We start from the raw sequence: 16,878 nt of genomic DNA, 5'->3' as shown, positions 1-16,878 counted from the left end.
ATGAAATGGATTTTCTTTTCGTTTTGTACTATTCATACTTCTACATCTTTCCTTTGGTTTTCCTTCAATGCATGATACAAGGAAAAGTCTTTTTAAATTCTGACACTTTCCTGAATCCCAATAAGCCTTAAAAATGTCATTTTATTGTAATTCAGTAATTTTTTGGTAACACTTAATTTTACACATACATGGATGCTTAATTTTTTAATAAGGTATTTTAGTGGAAAAAGTTATGATGGAAGGATGATGATTTAACAAAGGAAAAGAAAAAAAACAAACCAAACATCCAACTGAAAATAAAAAAAATAAACTAAATTAAAAGACTCGCAATACAAAAAAAATAAATAACAAAAAAACAACCGCATAGAGCAGAGGAAATTAGAAAAAGATAATTTAAAAATTCCAACTACAGTACTGTATAATTGTAAAAATGGTGATGGTGTCTTTTACCTTCAGGGGCTACAAATATATATATAAAGAAAATCGTATTCTTTCTGTACCTAATAAATATTATATTTAAAGCATTATTTTTAAACATTCTTGGATGCATCAGCATTTACGAATGAAAGGGTCATTTCCAGTTTGTTCATCTTCTGTTGAATGCAAAGCAAATCATCATATTAATTGATGAACATCGTGTGATTCAGTGAAGCCCAGGCACTAGTATGGTAAAGAATAATAAGTTTTTCTGACTACTCTTCATCTGTTTTGCTTCAATAAAAAAAAAAAGTTTTTTCTCTACAAGTTTTATTACTAAATCTTTTGCATTTTTTAGTCATTTAACAAAGGTATTGTACTATAGACCTAAAAAAACTTGTTTTTTGATACCAAATTTTGACAAGTTGATGAGTAACGAAGCCACCGAAACTGCTAAAAACACTGTTCCTTCTAACCATGAACAATGTATCCAAAATATTCACAGCATGTACTTTTTTAGATAATAATAGAATTAGATAAAAAGTATCAAATGTTGTAAAACTTGCAGTAAACAAGTTGTTTATGGTTCGACCATGTGGAATGAATTTACAATGGATCAAACATTTCCTGCCAAAAACCCACCAACATCAACTTTCAACTCATGCAGGTTTGTTTTCCCACCCAATGTAATTACAGTTGTGTCTTCGTTTTCATCTCATAGCTATAAACTCAAGTGTCATCCCCTGTTACAATGTTAATGGTTTTTAAAAGGTTTTCATTAGCATTGGCACAGTCAAGAAGGTCCTTGACTAATGTTAATACAATTTTCTTTCTGATCATCAGTTAGCAAACACAACACGCATTTTGTGGAGATACAATGCATGTTATAATTGTGTGATATGATCCTGTACTGTTGTCCACTTCCTCAACAATCTCTCAGGCAATATGGCAGTTGTCTTTGTGAACAGCATCAATATTATCATTGTTGACATGGAAGGATGTCCAAGTCTCTGGGATCTTATCACTTGATGTTCTGTCCCCTTTAAAGTGATTGAACTATCTGTAGTGTTAATACTTACTGAACATTTTAGATGTCTGAAAGTTTTACTTAGTTTGAAGCAAAATTGAACATAAATATATAATTTTTAAGATCTTTCATTTTCCTTTTGTTAAAAATCTGATGAGAGGTTGGTTAATACATTTACACCAACTGTTACAGCTTGATAGCTAAGAATGGTTGCATTCTTGTAAAATTGCAGGAATTTCCAGAAGTTTTAACTTTTATTACTTCTATATACAATTAAACTACTCTGCCAGTTAATTAAAATTATATTAAGTAATTATGAATCATCTTCACTTTAAATTCAAAGTAATCATGTCTGCAAATGTAGTATATAATATAATTTTATCACCTGTCAGCATACCAAATAGTCTTTGCCCTTTACAGTAATAAACTTAATTTTATAGAGAGAATTAACTATTGGTGTGAATAGTTCACATTTGTATGTAATATGAATGAAATATGTTTTTAATAGATAAAATATATAAAACAGTGGTTTGACTAGTTCGAATTTATTACTAATTAGATAACTACATTGGATCTTATCGTCAAATTAATTATTCAAACTATTTCTGATAACTCTTTCTACTATCCATATTCGTGCATAATGTAAAAGGTAGGCTTGGAGATGACGTTTCATTGATCAAGGTAAAATTTTCCTTCATCTTAATGAAGGAATATATATCTTTTTCATAATCTAGCCCAGATGATCCAAATATTTAACTATCGAATAAAAATACCTTTAAAAAATACAAGGTAGCAATAACTTTTACAAAATATGGCAATTTAAAATAACAAAGCACAGAGCCATGTTTGTATATTATGTAATCTTGAAGATAAAATTGAATAAAATAAAGTTTAGTGATTGAATAAACAGTTAAAGGTAGAGATATGAAATTAAGGGTTTATAAATACTGTATGTAAAAATTTCATGGGATCAGTATAATAGTTCTTCAATGGCAAGCCATCTAAGTCAAGCTATACGACAGACAGAAGACTCAAAAAATTATTTTCTTTTTGTGTTTTTTTCAGCCCAAGATTATTATTATTATTATTTTTTTTTTACAGTATTTCTAAGTGTTTTATTACAATATATCTAAGATCTGTGATAAATAATCTACTGAGTGTCAATAAGTATAATTATTCAGACTTGTAACTTTATGATACTACATTCAGAAAAAGATTAGAAACTGGTATTATTTTGTTTAGTACTAAAAATACTGAATATAAAATGCAAAATAATGATAGGATCATTCACTAAAAAATCAAATAAAGGTTTGTAACCTTTTTCAGTACTAGGTTATAAATCTTGCATGATGGTAAAATTGTAGAGTTATTTTAGACGGAATGCTAATTGACACAGTAGTGAATGGTAGGATTATAGAATTCCAATAACTCATCAAGTTATATATACAGGGTATTTAAAAAATATATAATTAAATAAAGTGTAGCATGTCAACCAGTCCAGAAAGCTGGCTTTCTGGAAAAAACTCATCGGATGGACAGAACTGGTCTAAGGCCTGATCCATAAAGGAAATGATAATTATGCTTTATAGGAATTGTGCTTTTTTTCTCAGCTTTGTAATAAAACTGATCATACACTTTAGTCTGACATCAGCGGTAAAACATAGCATTATGAAAATTAAAAATATATTTAAATTGTAAAAGTGATATTTTGATTAATTCTGTTTTAATTAAACAGATTATTTAAAAAGAAAGTTTATTGGGCTATAAAGATTAATTTTCATTAGTGAAGAAAAATCTTATAACTATTGACTTTATAACACATCTTTAACTATTTAGATTATTATAACAGGATACAGTTTCTCTCTACTTCCTTAGAGTAGAATAAAGGTGCTTTTGAAAAAATAACAATTTGTACTACTCTTTTGATAAATAAATAAATATTTGATTTATATGCCTCATTTGAGACCATGACCATTTTTGACACAGTTTCCTGAAAAAAATAGCCCTTGAAATTCCATGATATGGCAAGTAGATATTTTACACCATCTACTCATAAAGTGTAGATGGTATAAAATGGCCTATGATATTTGCTAAATGATCATTCATCACATATAGCTGTGTGCTGCTTACACGATCATGCACTTTCTCATAATCTTCATTAATCCTTCTGCTCACTTTCTCATTATTACATTGTTTATTACAATTTAACTTCGCTTGCATACTTATTACATTTGAAAAGGAATATCGGTCATATTTTAACAATTAATTTGTGGGTTTGTTGGTCATTATTTTAAAATGCACAGAATGAGATGATTTTCTCATTATTACAGTGTTTATTACAATTTAAAGTTCACTTGCATACTTATTACATTTGAAAAGGAATATTGGTCATATTTTAACAATTAATTTGTGGGTTTGTTGGTCATTATTTTAAAATGCACAGAATGAGATAAAATTCAATTTCTTTTTGTAATGCTGTTTGTAGATTATTATAATATGTAGGACTGAGTCATGTTTGAAATGATTACAGCACTGTAACGTGTATTTATAAATATAGTTATTACTTTCCTAATGCAGCTCGTAAAATAAAGTAAAGCAAACATTCTGATAAAACAATAAAATTTATCACATTATTTTATTCTACTTATAATAATGAATTAAACAGTTTAATATGCTACAACATACTTCAAATGTCAAGTTTTATTCATATTGGTTTTTTTCTTTTTTTTTTTATATATTTATAGCGTTCAAGTGTAGCCAGCAGTGGGAGTCAACAAGCCAGTGTTTATGCTGATGGTGTTCGTATGGAGGAAATAGTTGAAGGAACTGTCGGAGCATTGCATATTCTGGCTCGTGAGTCTCATAATAGAGCCATAATACGTGGCCAGCTTGTCATTCCAATATTTGTTCAGTTATTGTTCAACGAAATCGAAAACATTCAAAGAGTAGCCGCTGGTGTCCTTTGTGAGCTTGCTACTGATAAGGAAGGAGCTGAAATGATCGAACAAGAAGGTGCTACTGCACCGTTAACCGAATTACTTCATTCACGTAACGAGGGTGTTGGTAAGTTTTATTATTATTATATGCCTCTTTTTTTTGATGTGTGAATTCAGGTTTCTATAATAACAGATTTTAAAATTCTTAGAGCGAAAACAGGATTTTGCAGTTCTCAGTGGTTCATTCTGCGTCCAGTTTATGTGCTGTTTCATTTTCAAGTACATTCACTGTTTCAAATGACCTGTATTTCTAAGAAATAACACAGCTTTATAGTAAAAAATATTGCAACAACCAATATAATATCTGACTTAATGAGGGTGGACAAAGATTCTTAAATAGTCAAGACCACACTATAGAATAGTAGTACACAGTTGTTGGTACTAATAAACATTTTGTTTATTGTACACATACTATTTTCTCTCGTTAATCTTTGATTTCAGATTTGAGATCCTCATAATGTAAACCTAATATTTTGTTATATGATTAATAAGCAACTTCCATAAATCTGCTATAGATCATCCATAAATTTGTCATCTTTTTTTTAATAAAGTTATTTCTTTTTTCAAATTGTTTTAACTCTACAAACTGTAAAAAACCATCAAAATTATCCGACTTTTTTTTAGTAATTACTGCAACTATTATACTATTATCCATATTGTATACAATAATTATGAAAGAAAAGATCAAATAATTTTTTATTAGCGTCTTGACTCAGTTTATTATAATATACAATTCATAAATAATCTTCTTCCCTTCATCCAACTCCCAAATTGGGTAGGGCCTCTCAGGAGCAACCTCCATTTTTCTCTATCTTTCTATACTTCCTCTCGCAACGCTATTGGGACATCTTATACTTTCTCCCCTGTATCTTCCTTCACTGTATCAATCCACGTTTTTTATGGTCTTCCTCTATGCCGCTTTCTATAATGCAGTTCTACCTACTCTTTGCCACCCTCTAATTTTCCATTTTCATTACATGTCCAAACCATCTCAGTCTATTTCTTTTGATCCTTTCAGACATCTTACTCATCCCAACAATTGATCTGCTATTTCATTCCTCAGTCATCCTTCCTTGTTTTTCCAATCATACTTCACAAGAATTTCATCTCCGTAGCCTAAATTCTTTATTCCTTCCTACTTGTCAACACCCATGTGTTTACTCCATATCTTGGGATCAGTTCATAATATGTTTTAAACATAATTTCTTTACAATTGTTGGGGACGTTTTTACTCCATATCAAGCTCCTTACCACTTGGAAAAAATTCTCTAGCTTGTCTTACTCTCCTACTCATTTCCACCCCTAATCTTCTGTTCTCCTCCATCACACTTCTCAAATAAACAAAACTCTTGATTACTTCAACCTTTTCTCCATCAACTTCAATAATACCTCTTCTCACTTTCTCACCACAACTCATAATCATAATCTTTGTTTTCTTCTTACTTTACCTCATTCCTATCTTCAAGTTTGATGTTCTACATATTTATTTGTTCTTGGATTTTCTGTTTGGTATCCCCCTACACTACAGTATCACCTACAAATAATCACGCTTTCTCCTTCTTTACCCTTTCTCTCAGCACTTTCTTTATCTTCTTGTAAATCTTATCCATGACTATTATAAATAGTAGCAGTAATGATACACTTTCTTATCTTAACCCAGTTTTAATTCTAAACAGCTCAGATGTTCCCACTTCGATTACAACTCTTCCCCAACACTCCCTATACGTAGCCATCATCACCTCTGTTAGCCTCTTTGACACCCCTTTATTTAGTGATTCTCTGATTATTGATCTTGAGACATTGTTATAGGCCTTTTCGATATCTATAAATCTCATGATTGAAAATCCTTCCCCAATTCCCAACACTTCTTACCTCATTGCAAACATCAAATCCATGGTTGATTGGTTCTGTCTGAAACCATACTGTGCCTTTTCTAATTGATTTTCAACCTTCTCTCTTTATTCTTTTTTACAAAATTCTTTGAATTATTTTGGTTATTTTTGCAGCATGGAGTATCAGTGTCACTCCCCTACAATTTCCACATATCTTCTTTTCCCCTTTCTGGAACAGTGGCACCTTTTTCATTCCATACTGCTCTAAATACTCAAATACTCTGTAGCAGCCAGTGCATTGTTAGGGCACTACCTGCACTTATCTCTACTGCTACCTCATCACAACCAGCTGCTATCCCCGATTTCATCCCCATTACAGCTCTCTCAACTTCAGCCATTGTTATACCTCCTTCCTCCAACCGCTTCTCCTTGTGACCCACTCCATTGTGTTTCTAGTTAAGCCACCCCAATCAGCTTTCAGCAATTCCTAAAAAAAAAACAACATATATTTCTAATATCTTCCTCCTTCACCATCACTTCCCCATCCTTGTTTTTTTTTATCAACACTGCAGTCTCATTTTCATTTCCCATTTTCTTCATCAGGCCATATTATTTTTTCTTGCTATTACAAACATCTTACAATTCATTTACAAACTCCAACATCTCCTTCTCTTTCTTTACCACCCTCTTGCAACTCCTCTTTGCTTCTTGATACCTTTGTTTCTTCAGGCCATCACTTATCCCCTTCCAACTAGAAAGGAAGCCTATTCTTTTCCCTCACCACTTCATTAACTTTAACATTCCACCGAGGGGTCTACTTAATTCTCCTCTCTCTCCTTGTTCTACCATTCTGCACTGTACCACAGTCTAACATAGTATCTTTCAACTGTTTCCATCCTTATCCACTTCTCTCTCCTCCTTGGAGTAATATATTTTGTTTTCCTTAAATTTATCCATTTCTTTCAGTTTTCTCTCATTTCTGTACTTTTAATCTTTTTATGCTACATTCCATCACCCTCACAGACTCTCTTGTACTCATTTTTATTTCTACTAATCGTGATCAACACCTGATGCTTCTCCCGGGGTAGCCATCCTTTAATTCCCTCCTTGATTTTTTCTCTTTCTGGAAGTAATCAATTAATGATTTATTTATACCTCTGATCACCTTCCTGTACCTTATTATTTTTTTTGAGTTCTTTCTGAACTATGTATTTTCAACAAGTTAATTCCTTCGACAGAAGTCGAGTAACACATTTCCTTCCTCATTCCTTTTTCTGTAACCACTTGGACCAACTAACTCCTCCATTGTTATCCTCTCCTTATCAGTCTGTGCATTCATATCTTCCATGACACATACCTTATTCTTCCTTTTTAGACCTCTCACAACCTCTAAAAAGTTTCTTGATTCCCTCTTTATTTTCTCTGTTGAGGGACATAGACTTGGATAAATTTTCTAACCTCTCCATCCAAGCTTCAGCTTAATTTAATTATCCTATTGTTGAAATAATCCACATCTTCTAGTCTGTTATGCCATTCCTTTCTTAAGATAATTCCTACCCCATTCTTATACTCTTTATCTCCACTCCACAGCAACCTATAACCTCCTCTTACTTCCTTACTCCCCTCTCTCATGCCATTTTCCTTGCTCACCCCTAAGATATCCAAACCTTTAGCAGTCACTGTGTCCATTACTTCCCAGCTTCCCAGTCAATGTCACTATGTTCACTATTCCAATCTTTAGCTCTTCTCCTTTTATGTGCTGTTTCCTATCTTTTATTTCTCTTAGTAACTACTTCTCTTAGTACTCCTAGAAGTCTGAGTATTACACTTTCCCTAACCTTAATTGTTTCCTAATCAAACTTTACATTTAGGCTATTCTTAAGATGTGGTTGCCTCATTTCAAAGTCATTTTTAAGCTACTGGCAACTGTTTTCTCACGATGCCATTGTGAAAGTCTTCCACCTCTGCACATGGGGGCTGAGTCAGGTTATTTATTGGCAGCTGATACTAGCCATGTTACAAGATCCTTTTTGGCTTAGTGGCATTTTTTAGGTACACTGTTTACCCCCTTGACAGTACCCCACTACTCCATAGGCCTTTGAACCGGAGATGTGTTAGAAAAACACTTAAGACAGTTCATAAGACATTGCTATCTAAAACATTAGATATGTGATTCTATTGCTAAACAATAGTCATAATAGTTAGAGAAATTAGTAAAGTGGTATTCTATTTTAATTCAACAAATGATCAGTCCATCACTATTTTTGATTTTGATGATATTTTGTATATTATAACTACCCACCTTGTAGTGGACAAGAAATATTTTTTTATATTTAAAAAAAAATTTATTAAGTAAGACTATTTTCTAACTTGCCAATGGGAAAAACAGCCATTTTCGTCACTTTTTCTATGAGCTGTAGCGTTCTTATTTTACATCGTACAGAAGGTCAAAAAGGGCTTTTTTGTAAGAGTAAAGTTGGAACTTCATCTTGGTGTACTCAAAACTCATTTTGTTACATAACCAAATCTTGTAATGTTTACTGAAGTTATGTTTGCAAATTGTTTTTTTTTTTTTTTCAAATTTTGGGCCCAAAATAAATAATGAATAGCTTAGGGTAACATGCCTGTTTTTTATCATTTAACTGTTTGGTACTAGTAGTATTTATAAAAAAGATTGGACTGTTACGAGTGCCCTTTATTAAAATAAAATCCTGCCAAATTGTAAGATTTTGAAATTGTCCCATTTTTTCGGGCCCAAAAACCACATGTGGGACAGGTGGCAAAATTCTGAAATGTTTACAGCAGTAAGTACTTTTTATATAATTTAAAACCATATAAAATTTATTTTGTTACTCAAAGGGGTTGACAAGTAATGAAGCCAACAAAACCTCTAACCCTTCTTTCTAACCGTAAACAATGTATCCAAAATGACTGATGTGTATTTTTTTCAGATTTTAAAAATTACAACTAATTAGAATGATTAAATTGATAATTAATAAATAGTCAATTACACAGTGATAAGTTGTTCAATTCACTTTTAATAAGTTGTTCAATTCACTTTTAATTTATTTTACTCCTGCTAATGGAAGTTATGAATAAATCTTGCAATTTTTTATAACAAACATAGCGTAGTGCTCCTGCCATTTTTTTATTGAGCAGAACTGATAAGTACTAATTCATCTTTGGTGTAATGTTGTGTCCTCTTCCAATAGTTGATAGAAAAAGCTGCTCTGAAGGCATTAGAATCTTTAAAATATTTTCCAGTTGCACCCATGTTTGATTATCCCTCAACGATTTCTTGAATGAAGTACCAGGACCCTGCGAATGGAAAAAAGTGTATTTGATATTCCCCTTCATTTTCATGTATTTTGACTTCAATGACTTCGCCTAACCACCACTTGCCATTGTATATGCAGCAGACATAATTTTTATATTTTGGCTTTGGTAAACCTTTAAAGCAATCAGAAATACTAATGACCTTGTATACCAGTACTAACGTAAATACTTCTGATTCAGAGGTCGCCCGACTTTCAGAATACATTTCTGACTTGTTGGAACATAACCGTGAAAGGTTCTTGTTTCTGGGACTGTTGTGATTACCTGATAATAAGAACTGAGGTATTCTTCAGTCTCTTGAACGTCTTTATTAGAGCAAAATATAAATGCTATTTTTTTAATATTGTTTTTGCAATGATTGTACATTTCAGAAGGTGTAACAATTTGATTGTTGACTGTCCTTTGAAGGCTTGCTTTAGTCACAGTCCTTTTTACAGTTCCACCAATACCATCATATGGTCCTTTTCCATGGTATGAGGCAAAAAATGCCTTTAAGCTGCGATTTTGAAAGCTTCATGATGGCAGCACAAATTTATGAAATTTTATTTGTTTTTATACTGAGCTGAGGAGCCATCAGGAAAATAAAAAAATTGTTTAACTTGTAACAGTGTTTTTACTTCATTTATAATTTGCTTTTGGAAGCAGAAGAACGCTATAGTATTGTACTTCAAGTACTCACTAATCACACAGTAACTTTGGCTTTGTAATTTTCCTTCTTTAATAAAATATATAAAAATGGATGTACTGTGGCGTAAGTTTTTGACCAGTGATATGACTGGACTTCATCCTGTATCTCAAACGGAAAATTTTGAGAGAAGTCTCCCATGACAATACATTCACCCTCCAACAAGTTTTTGTTTTTAATGTTGAGGAAATTAGCTTGTTTCTTTGCAAAAAAATGATGCCTTTTTAGATTATTTAAATTTTCAGTAGGTTTATCTAAGTACTCTTGAAATGGAAGAATTTGAGTAGTTCACGACAGTCAACAACCCACTGTTTGAAGATAATTTCAAAATCAGAATTAATTCACCTCTATTGCAGTAATCTGAGCACTTTATTAGAACCTGGACATTTTTCACAGTGTGACAGCATGCAAGTTTCATTTTCTAAATCGCATACCATGGTTGAAAGGAAAATTTTATAATCAAATTTCAATTTTAAAGCAGCTAACATAAGTTCCACATTTTGGTGGGTGACACACACATAAACAGAGTGAGTACCTGACCCACCAGCCAGAACACAAAATTAAGGTCTTAAATCAGCAAATTTTGAAAAACCAATTTTTAAATTATGTTTTTCTTTGAAGGCTGTGTACAATTCTTTTAAGTTAGGAATCTAAGCCTTGTTTTAATATTAATTTTCTTCCCGTCTGCTTGTCTTACAGAGACACAATACTTCTTGCCTGGCATCATTTGGCTGTGCTCATCATTCTGGTAAAACTCTTGGATACATTTAATAACATTTTCATCAATTACATGACTGTGTTTCTTTTTGCCAGTTTGTGGAAAAATTCCACTTGTTTTAACTAATTGTTTGGATTGACAGGCTAATACTGACTAACACTATACTCATCTTGAATTTTGAATATCCAGCTGCTTGGTAATAAACTTAAAATATTATTTTTTTCCGGAGTTGATGTAACTGTTTTCATTTTATCCTTAATTTTTTATTAATTCTTCATATTTCCTACATAAATCACAGCATAATTTTGTGGTACTAAACTGGTTTTCTTCTGTAGAAATATTTAAATCAAAGGAATCATTTAATTTATTGATAACTCACTCGCCTGTTTTTGTAACTTTATTTTTTAAAATTGGTTCTTTTGCGCTACTTTATCATTTTTGAACCTTAATGGGAGAAATTTTAAGTGATGAACAGGCTTTATTTACCGACTTGACTATAACACATTGAGGCTCAAATATATCTTGACATTCCGGTTCGCTTTCTGTATCATCTTGTGGTTTTTGTATTTTGTTTAAGCATTTTGTACACAGTGCTCTACCTGAAATTAACTTTAAATTTGAATTGCTTGTTGAAAGTGTAAGAAAGATATTTCTCGAAGAGATTTCTTAACCGGTTTAGTGTAACAGCTAAATGGGTCAGAGCAACTTTTCCCATTAATATGAATATATTTATCTAATTATTCGTTTTTATGAAAAGTACAGATATTTTTTTGTTTCAGTACATCCACTTCGTAAAGATGTCAATGTTATTTGCTGTTCAGTAAACTCTAAAATATTGTGCAATACTGAATATTTATTTTAAGTCAATTTGTGACGTACTATTTCAGTGTGAATGCCAATTCAACACTCGGTAATCCGTTTTTTATAAAATGCAAGGGTTCTTACAATAACAATATAGTTAGTATAAATTACAAAACTACCAATTGCATCTCACTTTGTCTTATCCCAGTTTCTCTACAGCTAAAATAAATAAGACTTTCTGTAATTAAAAAAATTAAAAATAAAAGATATCGCATAAGAGAAGTTCACTGCTAATAAAATTACTTTATAAACAAATGTACATTACCTAACCACAGTATTAACACTATAACAATACAACATATTGCATTGAAATCAAAACAATAACTTGTACTCATACACACAGTTTGTGTGTAACAAACTTTAAGGAACAAACTATCTAGAATCTATCTCATTATAGACATATTAAAATATTTTGTATACTAGGCCTAAATTATTACCTAAAAAAATACATACTGTGAATTTTTTGGTTATATATTGTTCATGGTTAGAAGGAACAGTGTTTTTAGCAGTTTAGATGGCTTTGTTACTCCTCAACTCCTTTGAGTAACAAAATAGATTTTATATGGTTTTAAAGTACATAAAAAGTACTTACTGCTGTAAACATTTCAGACTTTTGCCATCTGTCCCAAATGTGGTTTTTGGGCCCCAAAAATGGGCAAAGGTAAAAACAGGCCTGTACCCTAAGCCCTTGATAATTTATTTCGGGCCCAAAATTTGAAAAAAAACAACAATTGGTAAATGTAACTTCAATAAATATTACAAGATTTGGTTATGTAACAAAATGAGTTTTGAGTATACTGAGATGAAGGTTCCATCTTTACTCTTTCCAAAAAGCCCTTTTTGACCTCTGTATGATGTAAAATAAGAGTGCTACAGCTCATGGAAAAAGTGACAGAAATGGCTGTTTTTACCTGTTGGCAATTAGAAAATAGTTTATGCAAGAAAAAAAAAATTTTTAAATCTAAAAAAAATATTTTTTGGCCACAAGATGTTGTCATATACCAAATATCATCAAAATCAAAAATAGTGTTGCAATAAAATTTTTGAAAAATTGTTGTATTGATGACAGATTTACACCTAGTGTAAAATGTCTAATCAGACATTTTTGTCTCTATGATGGTCAATGTATTACAGTTAATAATTGTAATTAATAAATAAAATAAGGAACAATAGTTACAAAAATTATTTCTACTAGAATTTCAAAAAAATAAAATAAAATTTGTTAACATAAATACAACTCAAGCCGTTAAGACTTTAACTATAGAATGTTCATCAATACCCATCCATATTTTGGAGTTATAAGTTAATGGAGTTCATAATTGTCAACTACAAATTGCCAATAAATATGGCAATTTTTCTTAGATTGAAAATTATTTTTTGTACACCAGTCTTTAGAATTGTAAAATTCTACCACTTGGCACCAGTGTGTTGTGAAAGATGAAAATGAAGCTATTGGAAACTGCATTCATAGAAATAAGGTTAAATCACCTTATAATTCCACCACAAAAATATATTGTATGAAAATTATATAGTTTCAGTTTTACTTATTGTTAGTGGTTCTTAAACATATCATATTAATCATTACTTAAGAGATCATCTCTTAATCATTATCTCAATTTTATTCATTTATTATTTAAAAATAACTATTGTCTTACAACCAGTTTCCTTATTTTATTTTTAGCTACATATGCAGCAGCTGTACTATTCCGTATGTCAGAAGATAAACCACAAGATTATAAAAAACGTCTCTCCATGGAACTGACCAATTCATTATTTAGAGATGATCAGAATCTTTGGAGTGGTGGTGATCTGGGCATTGGGCCTGACCTACAGGTAAAATTAATCAAAATTTGATATATATAAATAAATAGGTAAATATTCCTGCTATCACTGCACTGTTTTTTGTTTTTTTTTCACTGTAATTCTGTGAAATCAATATAGTTTTCTTCCTGACACCTCACAAAAAAAAAATTGTTTTCATTTATTTAACAGATCAGTTTGCACAAAAAATTCCTTAGAATTTTTGCACAAAAAATTCCTTAGAATTTTATGCACTGTAGTGCAAAGTTCTCTTTTTATGAATTACTTTAGTTCACCTGCTTTATCTTTTAATAATTTATTAACAAACGAGGGGAGTACATTGATATACTTCAGTTTTTGTCACTAATTCTTTTTAAGTTTCAATATTAAGGAATAAAATTATGTAATAGTAGCCTTAACTGTGTAGTCTATTTTACCAGTATATATATTGTAATTATTTATTTTATAAATTCCCTTGTAAAATTATTTATTTAGATGAAAATAGAAATTAATTTTTTTTTTTAACACTCAAATTAGAATAATTTTATCGAGTACTAACATGTATAGTTAAGTTCAGTAACTATTTTTTTTTTCTTGACAACCAAATCTTTGGCCTTGTTTAACTAAAAATATAAAGTTGGATATGCTGAATAAATTTCCCTTTTTTGTGATTAGTTTATTTACCCTAAAGGCTTATTTTTTTTTGGTTATGCCAGATCATTCAAAGAACAATTTTTTTATTTGTGATTATTGTAATATATTCCAAACTCTTGTCTGGAGTCAAACACATGAATAAGCCTGCTTTAACACATAAGCTCTTAGAGTTTTACATCTGGGAATATGTTGGTTATGGAGATTTCACCCTGGAATTCCTAGATGAAATAACAATTTCTTGTTATCTTATGACTGTTTCTAGCCAAATTAATTTTTGTACAAAATTACTTACTAATCAATGCACATGATGTTCTTAAAGTCTCCCAAATATCAAATATCAGCTTTCATGATTTAGGTCTATAGACAGCTGCATGCATCCCTTGTTTGTGCACATGCGTGTGTGTGGGTGTGTGTACTTGAAGCTCATATCTCTGGATCATCAGGGTTGGCCAGGATATGTTGTTAGATGAATTCAACAACAGAAAAGAGGAAGATCTGAGACAATATCTAGGAGTATTTAGCATTAAATTATTACTGGTCTCAAATTGTCTACATCCTTTCTTGTTAGGCTAATCTACTTCACACAAACACAACTTATAAAAAATCTCTTGTGAATGCTGCAGTAAATTATAAACATTAATTTTGTAATTATATATTTGGATTAGGGCAGTAATTCATCGATGAATAAATAAAATGTTATTACAGATTATAACTTTCTTTTCAGTGCCTTGACTGTTGCTAGGTGATATAATTTAATTCATAAAAATGATCTGTTTACAGTTCAGTTGTTTGGTTCTACCAGTTATTAACTGATTTTAGTAGATTAATGGGAAAGTTTTACGGAGCTATAGAATCTCAAAAGATTATAATTTGTTCAACCTAGATAAGGGTTGAATTTAGATTTTAGAAAGGATGTCTGACTGTATGATAGGTACTACCTCATCCACTATATAAAAGGGTAAGTCATTATTATCCGCAATGTAGTTATAAATTTTATTGCAATACAAATAGAAAACTTACGTGTACATCATTTTTCAACATCGTCCCCTTGCATTTCAACGCACTTGGTTCATCGTTGCACAAGTTTCCTGATGCCCTCATAAAAGAAAGTTTTTGGTTGAGCTGCGAGCCAGGAATGCACCGCTCTTTCACTGTTTCATCCGAGGTAAATTGACGGCCTCTTAATGCCTCTTTGAGTTGACCAAACAAGTAGTGATCAGAAAGGGCAAGATCAGGACTATACAGAAGATGAGCCAGTACTTCAGAGTTGAGTTTCTGGAGCGTTTCAGCAGTGTGGGTAGTAGTACATGGATGCGCATTATCATGCAACAACATAACACCTTTTGACAGCAGTCCTCGGCGTTTGCTTCAAATTTCAGGATTCAGCTTGGCAGTAAGCATCTCACTGTAACGGGAACTGTTTATTGTCATGCCCCTTTCCTTATAATGTTCCAGTACCGGGCGTTGTGAGTCCCCAAAAACCGTAAACATCAGTTTTCCTGCTGATGGTTGGGTCTTGAACTTTGTTTTGCAGGGCAAATTTGGATGTTTCCATTCATACTCTGCCGTTTACCTGGCTCATAATGATGAATCCATGTTTCGTCACCTGTGATGATTCTGTCTAAGAAGATGTTCAGTTCGTTATCATAGTGATCCAAATGTTTTTGGCAGATGTCCTAATGCGTTTGTTTATGCAACTGTGTGAGCTGTTTTGGGACCCATCTTGCACAGACTTTATGAAATCCAAGTCTGTTGCAGATGATTTCGTAGGCAGAACCATGACTAATTTGCAGACGATGTGCCACTTCATCAGTAGTTACTCGTCTGTCTGAGAAAACCATGTCACGTGCACCCTCAATGTTTTCCTCATTTGTGGCGGTAAACGGTCATCCGGCTCCTTCGTCGTGCGTAATACTTGTGCGACCATTTTTGAATTTTTTAATCCATTCACAGACACTCCGTTGCGGCAACACACTGTTCCCGTACTGTACTGAAAGTCTTCGATGAATTTTACACCTTCAACCACAAAGAACGGATCACTGAACATTGCTCTTCTTTGGTGCAAACAGAAAGCGGAGCAGCCATGGTTAACGGCAGGGCAGCGATAATGGAACTAACCTAGCAGCATCAAACCTGCACAGATACAACAATTAAACCACGCATACGTCATCTACGCAACATGACAGTAATACCAACATAAACAAAAAATATAACTAAATTGCGGATAATATTTGACTTACCCTCATAGATGCCAGGTATTAGAAAATAGTGTCTTGAAAGTTCCATAGGTAGAGTTGCATTCATCAAACCCCAAAAGAAACAGCTTTCCCAACAGGTACTAAATCATGTTTGAATGCTGTGTCAATTATGGACACCATTATTTAAGTAGATTTCTAATGGAAGGAGACCATTATGTACCTAGGAGAACTATTTTTGATCAGGGTATTCACAATCTTGCCCAGGACTATGTATATATATTTATATACACCTCGTAGGAAGTTTCCTGATCTATATACCAGTAAAAGTTCTATTTCTATAAATTTAGGGATAGT

General features: G+C 31.9%; 1 protein-coding gene across 3 annotated transcripts in view; it reads left to right on the top strand.

Moving 5' to 3' along the window:
- arm (armadillo) overlaps positions 1-16,878 on the top strand; it is an 82,365-nt gene that overhangs the window by 46,634 nt on the left and 18,853 nt on the right. For all 3 annotated transcript variants that reach the window (XM_075364226.1, XM_075364228.1, XM_075364227.1), the window contains exons 11-12: positions 4,189-4,507; positions 13,554-13,705. In XM_075364226.1, the coding sequence (XP_075220341.1) occupies positions 4,189-4,507; positions 13,554-13,705 (471 nt within the window). The remainder of the gene's footprint in view (positions 1-4,188; positions 4,508-13,553; positions 13,706-16,878) is intronic.

This window comes from Lycorma delicatula, chromosome 4 (genome assembly GCF_047948215.1).
Source record: "Lycorma delicatula isolate Av1 chromosome 4, ASM4794821v1, whole genome shotgun sequence".
NCBI classification, from domain to species: Eukaryota; Metazoa; Arthropoda; class Insecta; order Hemiptera; family Fulgoridae; genus Lycorma; species Lycorma delicatula.
This window is presented reverse-complemented; position numbering and strand designations above follow the sequence as displayed.